The 9,287-nt window shown below is 47.7% G+C and overlaps 1 protein-coding gene across 2 annotated transcripts in view; it reads left to right on the forward strand.

The window, feature by feature from the left end:
* LOC126561657 (homeobox protein araucan-like) overlaps positions 1 to 5,501 on the forward strand; it is a 99,016-nt gene extending 93,515 nt beyond the window's left edge. For both annotated transcript variants that reach the window (XM_050217942.1, XM_050217943.1), the window contains exons 5-6: positions 3,944 to 5,366; positions 5,462 to 5,501. In XM_050217942.1, the coding sequence (XP_050073899.1) occupies positions 3,944 to 5,366; positions 5,462 to 5,501 (1,463 nt within the window). The remainder of the gene's footprint in view (positions 1 to 3,943; positions 5,367 to 5,461) is intronic.
* The last annotated feature ends 3,786 nt before the right edge of the window (positions 5,502 to 9,287 follow it).

A 9,287-nucleotide genomic window follows, 5' to 3' on the forward strand; every position in this document is an offset into this window, starting at 1 on the left:
CGATTTCGTCACTGTCAGAACAGGTTTGTTAGGATTTGGTTGGTTTTCCGTACGACTTTGGCTAATGGTTGTTGGTTTTGTTTTTATTCAAATCCACCAGCTCATCCGTTTGAATGTGTGTGGATTTTAAGCTTGTGTAGGGTAATGGCACAAGATATTTAAGGAATTAGATCGTACAATACGGCACGCGTTATCCAATTAATTGATTTGATACTGAAGTCTTTGAATCCAGCGGAATTCTTATTTTAATAGAATGTATGGCTTATTCCTTAAATAATTTTATTTACTTTATTTAGAAAGCAAATAACTGTCATCATCCGCCAAGTGCAGTAAACAAGATTAATAAGCGTGATCAATAAATTACCTTCTAAAAGAACTCGGGAAACCTGTCTATCAGCAGGCATTTTGGCAACCATTCCCACTGGAATAAACTCCCTTCCAATGAACAGATAGTTCTTGCTAAATAGTCAGGATCGTAGAAACAATATATTCTCTCGCTCGTTAGCGTACTCGTTGGTTCAAGCCGACACCCTTGGCTACCCTCAACAACCGACCCACTGGGAAGGGGAATGCGCTGGTGGTGGTGGTTTGGTGCAATGTTTTCAATTGAATGAAAATCACATAATATCACTTATTAAGACTCAATTCATTTGCTCTCCCTCGCGCCACCCCAAAGCACCCAAACAACAACCGTGGCACAATCCGAGTTTGGCAAACCCTCTCTCGTAATTTATTTCTCAAAAGGGGCGCCCCGGTTTGACGCCGGTTTTGCGTGCTGGCTCGCCTGAACCAAACGAACCATTTCACACTGCCGTCAAACACAGCGGGCCACGACACACACACGCACCGAAACATCCTTGCTCGACGAGGGTCGAGCAAGCGTCTGGTTTGGCAATGGCCCTCGGTTTTTTTCCACCGCAACATCGAGGGTGTCCCGCCGACCGACCGAGAGGGATGTTTTCATACGACGGGTTGAGAAGTCATTAAATCTCTTGGTGTCGAGAACGGTACTGCCGGCGCCGAGGGTGTTTACTGTTATTAGATTTAATTCACCATATCAAATTGTTGAAATAAGTTTATTCAGGGTCAATGATTTTTATTAGTTTTGGAAAAATGGGAAGCATATTTTCCCCGCCTGTACCGAAACGCTGTTTTGGGTTTCGCGCGTGGCACAGCATCCCAACAAAAGGGCGGAATGGCCCAGCAGCGTCGGTGTTCCAGTACTGACCGCAGATCGTTGTCCGATAGGATGTGGCCGAAATTGTGGTTAGGGAATTGTAGTAAAGCATGTGAAGTGGCAAACGATCATCTCCTGCTGGGTTGGGGAAAGTGTCCCGAAGCTGCTGCGTGTGTGTGTGTGTGTGATTTATGGCTTTTCTTATGTGTCACCAAACAAACTATCGTCCTTGTTGCTGTTGATCGTCTCCATCCTGCTCATTCCGTGGGCATCCGTGTTTACACTCCCTCCAGACAAGTAAATAGATTGTCAATCCCGTCTCACAAGTGGTGCACGGTTAAACATTGGCTACATTATAGCGAAACCATGCGTCCCTTTCGTGTCATACATTGTATTTACAGAGGATATAGTATTTAATCCTTTTCTTCCGAGTCTCCTAACACTGTACAATGAAGTGTTGGGTGGGTTCGGTTAGTATCCATTCAACACACTTACAAGCAAACAAACGCATCGGTGCAAGCACACATGTTTCATATCCTGCTCTTGCTAGTGGGCCACTTCCGTTACTTTCGCCTGAAGCCTCACTGCAAAGGAAGCTAAAGATATGATTTAAGCACTCCTTTGCTTGGATGGCTTCAGAACATGGGCGCTTCTTGCCTGTACGTCCTGTCCGAGAAGGATAAGCCCCAGTCGCTTCGTGTTCAGGACCTTCTCTTCTTTCGGCACACACACACACACACACACCAAAGCCACGCTGGGTGATGCGTGTAAAGAATGGATACAAATTTATCCCCAATCATAAATATGCCCGTACGAACGATGTCTTCCTCCGGCAAAGCCCAAGGCGATCTTCATCTAGCCGGTGGTTTTGGGTTGCAGCCGGGAATGGCCAGACCAGAGCGCTGGTTGCAGTGTGCACTTACAAGCAACCCATTCGCATTCTGTCTGTGGCAGGTGGCCATTGCGTCAAACGCAAAAAGTGACGCTAGCGCCACCAGCCTGTCTCTCGCTACATTCCCTTGATGGAACGTTGGTCTAGCCGGGCCAATGACTGCAGCAGTCGTTCGTATCTGCAAAGTCTTGATTGTGTCATCATAAAACGAATCGATCAAATAGACAATTTCGGTCCTATTTCCATAAGCGAAAAGAAAACCCGTTGAACTGGACACAGTGTTCTCCACATTGGGAAGATTGGTCAAAATAAAACACCAAAACTGATGGACGAAGGCATCCTTATTTTATTCGAATTATTCATCGCATGTGTCTATGTTCCATCTATAAGTCTTGAATGTCTTGAAGTTTAAAACAAATTATTTCAAATTTTGAATTTAGTTGGAAGATACCATAGTCCTACCTGTCGTTCCAATAGACTCAACAGCAAATAGGATTGCTCCATCATTCTGTCCGAAAGGTAACTAAACCTCAACAGCGCTGCCAATTGCCAATTCTGCCCCTCCCCCAGTTATTCACGAAAACAAATCACATTCAATGATGCATCGATGGTTGCAATCCCTTTTCTGCAATGCTCGTGACTGGATATGATCCAATTGTGGCCTAATGCTTGGTGGAAAGAAAGTCCCACTTCCCGGGTACTTCATCATGCGTCTCGGCACGCGGTCAACCACGAAACGGCTCGTTTCATCTTCATTCCGTTTGTCGAATCGAGTGGCGCTAATGGAGACGGATGCATTTCGCATAATACGCGCCCCGTTTGCGTGGAAGAGGCCGACCCAGCCAATCAACAGCGGGTCTATGGTACACACACACACACACACACACACACACACACACACACACACACACACACGAAAAAGAAACCACACTACACGCTTCCTGTGCAAGGGCCTCAGAATTGATTTGTCGAATGTCGGATGTGTCTCGCTGCGTTTCTCGCCGAACCGTGCGGCAGGTGGATTCCCTTCGGAAGTCTGTCTGTCCGCGGAGTGGGAGAGACAAAGAAATCCATTAAATTCCATCCAGCAGCGCCTGCTGGCGGTTGGTTACGGCCTCCGCCCCCCTCCGCCCAGTTCCGGCCGGCTATGTCGGAGTTTGATTGAGTGATTGACAAATCGGTTCGTGCCGTATCGATCGATCTTGCGTTTGCGGGTCGCTTTATCACCGTTTTGCTCTTCCTCCGCTTCATTCGCACAAAACTTGGCTTTCGCGAGCTCAATCTCAAGATCCTATCCGCCGCCGCCTCCAGAACATTGATTGATATTCCTTTTCACGTTTAAAAATAGTTGGCATACAATTCGCATTCATTTCATTCGGTGTCAATACCGTTCAACAGCTTTTGTTGGAGTGTTTTTTTTTTTTTTTTGAGGGGTTTAAGGGTTTTGAGAGTGAGGGGGAGTGCAAAATGCAATGCCGATCCTTCGTTTTGTGAACACTCAGGCTGGAAACACAATGCTTCTGACATCGAGTAACCACACCAAAACGCTACCCCAGGTGGTTATTGTGGCATTGAAACGAGCTATTTGAATGTTGCAATATATCTTATTCAAATGAACATAATCCATAAAGGCACAGGTGTTGGGTTTTGAGTATGTACATTGGTGGCTTTGAATTGTTTGAGGTAGAACATGTTCAACAAGTCTGTTAAAGAAAATAATTGGTAATACAACCAGCCACAAGTATTTCATCAACGATAGGCTTTTACGTGATGTTTGTTCTGAACCATGCACAACATTTGTGTTACAACCTAGCTAACAGCGTGAAGCTTTCTCCTTTGTCCCTTTTCATGATGGGCAATATTCTTCGTTCTAGACATGCACCACCACCATCATCACCACCAGCATCACGTCAAGTCCGAGCACGACAAGGACGACGATGACGATGACCTGACGGACGACGAACGGAAGCCGGAAAACTTAATGGGGCATCCGGGACATCTGGGGCAGCATCATCCGTACTACCACCATTCGATGCTCGGGGGACACCACCATCAAACCCATCTCCATCAGCAGCAGCAGCAGCATCCGCTGCAGCATCAGCAGCTGCAACATCATCCTCATCACGGCGGTTTGCTGAAGGGCGATATGGACCATTCAAAAAACCAAACGGGCAGCGACTGTGGAGTGCCGATTCCAGCCTCAAAGCCAAAAATCTGGAGTCTGGCCGACACAGCCGCTTGCAAAACGCCACCACCACACCACCTTCCGCTCCACCTTCAGCACCACCACCATCAGCACCATCCGCACCAGCAGCAGCAGCAGCAGCAGCTCCAGCATCCGCATCAACACCATCAGCAGCAGCAGCAACAATCGCATCCTGCGCAGGGTCTGCACGCTTCCTGGATGACCGGTACGAACGCCGACTATCACCCAAACCAACCGCAACAGGCCCATCATCTGCAGCAGCAGCAACACCTTCAGCAACAATCCTCGCAGCATCACCTGCAACAGCAGCATCATGTGCAGCATCAGGGCAACAGCAATGGGGCGAACAGTATGATGATGATCGGCGACGCCGGTTCGCCCATGAGTATGAGTATGGGAAATACCACCACCAGCAACAGCAGCAACACTCCGCCCAACAATCAAGGTATGGGGGGGAGTATGGCCAGTGGTATGATGAGCAGTTTCGCGAGTACCCCCTATTCCCGCTATGGGGGGTTTCTAGCCGGAGCTCAACACTACAATACTACCCTCAACAGCAGCAACAGCAACAGCAGCAACAGCAGCAATACCAGCAGCAACAACAGTTCGACTACGGGCCCGGTATTGAACCACCCTACAACGCCAACATTGCAACAGCAGCAGCAAGGCAACAACCTTCAGCAGCAGCAGCAGCAGCAGCAGCAACAGTCCCAGTCTATGAACAGTACCCCGTCCCAGCAATCGATGGGGTTTCCCGAGGTCCAGACCGACACGCCGCCCCAAACTCCACCGAATATGAAGCTGCCCAGCATGGCGGCGAACCTTCTTACAACCCCTACGACCGGTACCTGCTACAGTAGCACCAACGGTACCACGCCTAATGCGGCCAGCGTGAATGGCACTAGCAACAACAACAACAACAACCCGTCCACTGTTAACAACAACAACAATGCTGGAGGTTCTAGCAGTGGATATGCGTCGTCTCCGGACTCTTTGTCGCAGCAAGGTACAGGGACACCTTCAGGTGGTTTCTATCGTATGCAACAGCAGCACCAGGAACAACCGGATGGCTTTAAGCCGTTCTTCAAGAAGTGAGTATGGCGAGTGAACCGAGTAAAAAGGCTTGATCGTGCATTTGCGACATGCTTTCAATAATAATCGATCTCTATTTTACGTTTCTTTGTAGTTCATCGCAAGTCGGAAACGGTTACGTATCGCCGGTTTGAGCTAACGGACAGAGCTACGACCGGACCAGAGGATCTCACGTGGAAGCAAAACATAACACGAGTAAAGCACACAAGCTATCAACAATCACGCCACAAATCACCAGGAGCATGTAACTTAAGACAAACATCCAGCAGAAGACATGTACAGAGAGCTCGTATCGATCACGAAACCGTCAAGCGAAGATGGACACAAATCCCTTTGCCGCGTGGCTTTGATAGTCGGTTTTGCTGTTTTGTTTTCGTTAACACCGGAGTGCGTCTGTCGCTTTCCGCCTTTACGTCAACGAATGTATGAGCGACAAGCTCACCTACAGTTGGAGAACATTATCCATCAACGCTGGAGGTAAAGCACTGTTCTTCACATTCAAAGCAGAATAATCTATGAAGAAAAAAAAATCAACCCTCATCCTCCCACATCACACGCATTCCAACTCTTCCTTCCCCTCTCCCAAAAAAAAAACTCCTCCAAAATCGTTGCCACGCTGGCAAAAAGCCAGTGCCAGTGAAACTTTCTTTCTCTTAGGCTCGCCATGATTAATGATTGTGATACGGCGGAAAATTCGTCACATCCGTCAACGGCACGCCTGCACACACTCGTGAATCTACCTACACACACACACACACACACTCACATAAACATTCCAAAGGTATCAACGAAGCACTTCGAGAAAGGTCCTTCTTTTCGGTGTTGAGTGGGATTTCCATTTTCATCCACCTTCAATGTGACCTTATAACCTCCCTCGTACAACCCTAACGTGCCCGCACTAGCGAGTAGACGCTGTCTGTAAAGCCGCACACACACACACACACACACAGATCATCATCAACTCGCCACTCAGCATTCGGTGCACGTGTTCCGGCGTGTTTGAAATGTTTGGACAGCGTACCATCGCTCATCCACGTGACAAAATTAATGTAGGAAAACTTTGTTACGTTTCCATTTTTCCATTGCTGCCTTTGAGGTTGACAGTGCGTACAGCCAAGCGCACCCCTCCGAAGGGTGGAACTGAGCGTCTGGATTACTAGAGGCTGCACGAGATTTCCCTCGGCGATTGTGGACGCGTCCCATCGGCAACGGCTGATATTGATAGTAGCACTCAAACGCGAAATAAATTCATTACCGTTGTGCCCGGGGAGAATGACACACTTTTCGGTTGTTTTGATGGCTTTTGCAACCGTCCGGTGTTGATTCGCTGTGAAAAGATAACATTGTCCACTCTGGAGGCTGTTAGAATGCGATATCTGCTAGCTCGAAAGCCTATCAAGTGTAGAGGTTTAATCTGCTGTTTGCTAAAGAACGCGTGCCTAGTTCGATGCATTCGTTTGCCATCCACAGTGTCAGTGGATCACGTGCACAGCAGACTGGGGACTGGGGTATTGCCGTCTGTAACGTGAAACGCTCTTGACATCCATCCAAATCAACCTCAAAATGAAACTTCAAAATAAGCTACACTAATAATGGATCAACTTATCTGCTAATCGTTGTACGCTGGTTAATTAGTTCCATTTTCAACCTTTACACACGCAAAACACATCAAACAAGTCTCTACTGAATGTACACAAATTAGTGCAGACGCAAAAGACCAGACCAGTCAGCTCTTGGAACCTGTTCCGATGCGTTCTCAGTGTGTCGTGATTGTCTTGAAACCTCAACTTCCTGCCCCATCTGCTCCGGTAAGATCATCCTTTTGATCTAACCCCTACGTCACTTCTTCGTTCTCTCTCTCTCTCTTGCTCTCTTTCTTTTCCTCACCGTCTCCGGAGTGGCATCCGTGTGTCCGGTCTCCGGTCGTTCAGTTCCCAACGGTGCGGGATATATTTCTCCTGATTTATAGATGTTCGGGAATAAATTTCCTGATCGCATATTAAATGCCGCACCTTGAAAACCCTCTAAGACAAAAGGCTGACGCCAACGGGAAATAATAAGAGAAAATGTGTGGCAATGGTTCGCAAAGAGTCCTCTGTGCGGGAACCGGCGACCGGGGACAGATAAAGTCCTACAGTCTTAGCGACAACAAACATTAGTCCACTGCTGACTGTGAAGGGGTGGCAATGTGCGGTGCGCACACGGGTTGGGAAAGGATCGTCCGATCGGTTGTGCTCTTTCTCAAGGCCAGCGCGACGCGATCCCAAAAAAAAACGCGCGTGGGTTTTATTTATTTAGCTCGGGTTTTGAATAAAGGAAAAATTTGTCCTACCGTCCTGCCGCCCATCCGCTGCCCGTGGCTTTCGGGGTTCTCGCTGTTCTCTCCCGTTCTTCTCTTGGGCGCTTGCCCGACGTCAATGACACCAACAGCAGCAGGACGGTACCCATCCCACCGTGCGACAAGAAAGACGAATGACATGGGGCGAAGATCGCAATGGATTGCGTTCTTTGTCGCTTTTATCTGTTTCCCCTTGTTTTCTTCTGTGGCATTGGTTGAAAGCAGTCTCCAAAAAATGACCCCAAAAGCCCACAAAAAACCAACCGAGCCTCTTGGTAGGGGCCCCGGAAAGTCTGGTCTGGCTGTGAGCAAGATGTACCATACCTTAAACGCCTTCGCCTTTTTCTTTTGTTTTTTTTTTTGACGTTTGGAGCTTCTTTCGGTTCAAAACTGACTGGAGGAGTACCGACAATCTAGCGGCAGCGTTTATAATGAGACAGTATCGTACCGATGCGATCACTTTTACCAGAAGTGTGATGGAGGTGAGGACCCGAGAAATGGAGGAAGCGCACGATCAAGTATGCCGAAAACGGTGACATTCGTCCGGCCTCTTCCCCCGGAGCGGACGTGGTTTATATTAATTCATTCATAAACATTCGAACTAATGATGCTTATCGGTACTGAGCGATCGTCTATCTTAATCAACTGCTCCGGACATTCCGCCGCTGTTCCTTCTTGAGCCCGGAATAGCTCGCCTGCCGACACACACATCGCCAAGAACGACCATTAGTGAGCGGACGCAAAGAGTATGCCGGCGAGTGATCGTCGGCAGGATCGCTTGTTCGAAGCCGCGCACCATTCGCGCTGCGCGGCATTGGAAAGATTAATGCAGACGATCCCAACAATATCATAAATCTCATCTCATCTCTGCACCTATGCGTCACGCCGTGGATAAAGCTCCGTGAGGGCATTCTGATTTTGAGGCTGTTTCCTTTGCCTTACTACTATCCCTACCGGACATTGCGTAATGATCTGCCGCGAGAAGTGATCGAGCGACGATCATAATTTCTTCCCCTCCGGGGTATCTCGCAGCTTTTCGTCAAGGTGTTATAAAATGTGTGAATTTTCTGGACAGATTTAAGTGGAATCTGGGCTTGATGCTTCGGTTTTTACGATCGCGTCTGATGGTCAGACACACAAACACACACGCACACACTTCCTGTAACTCCAATTGGATCAACTTAAACTGTTTATGGCCCTTTTCCTGTCATTAACACCTCATTCCAATCGATTAACACAATCAGACGTCCGTATCTTGGGTGCTTTCTAATATCTATTCTGCTTTGCTCAATAATCCGGTTGCTTACCTTCACACTGATTTACTAATTATGCTTTTTATTCACAATTTTTTGCAGGAAATTGCACAAGATATCAAACAAACAGTAGCTACTATACGACCACCGCACATACACCGTATACGTTTGGAGAATGTTCTTTTAGCGGCTCGTACGAAACTCCGCAGTATTCTATCAGATGAATTGGATATATGGGCATGATGGATGAAACCGCGAACGTATACGACACTCGAATGATACTACACGACACGTACCTAATGTCTACTAATGAGGGATGTCACAAGCAA

Source organism: Anopheles maculipalpis, chromosome 3RL, assembly GCF_943734695.1.
Source record: "Anopheles maculipalpis chromosome 3RL, idAnoMacuDA_375_x, whole genome shotgun sequence".
NCBI lineage: Eukaryota > Metazoa > Arthropoda > Insecta > Diptera > Culicidae > Anopheles > Anopheles maculipalpis.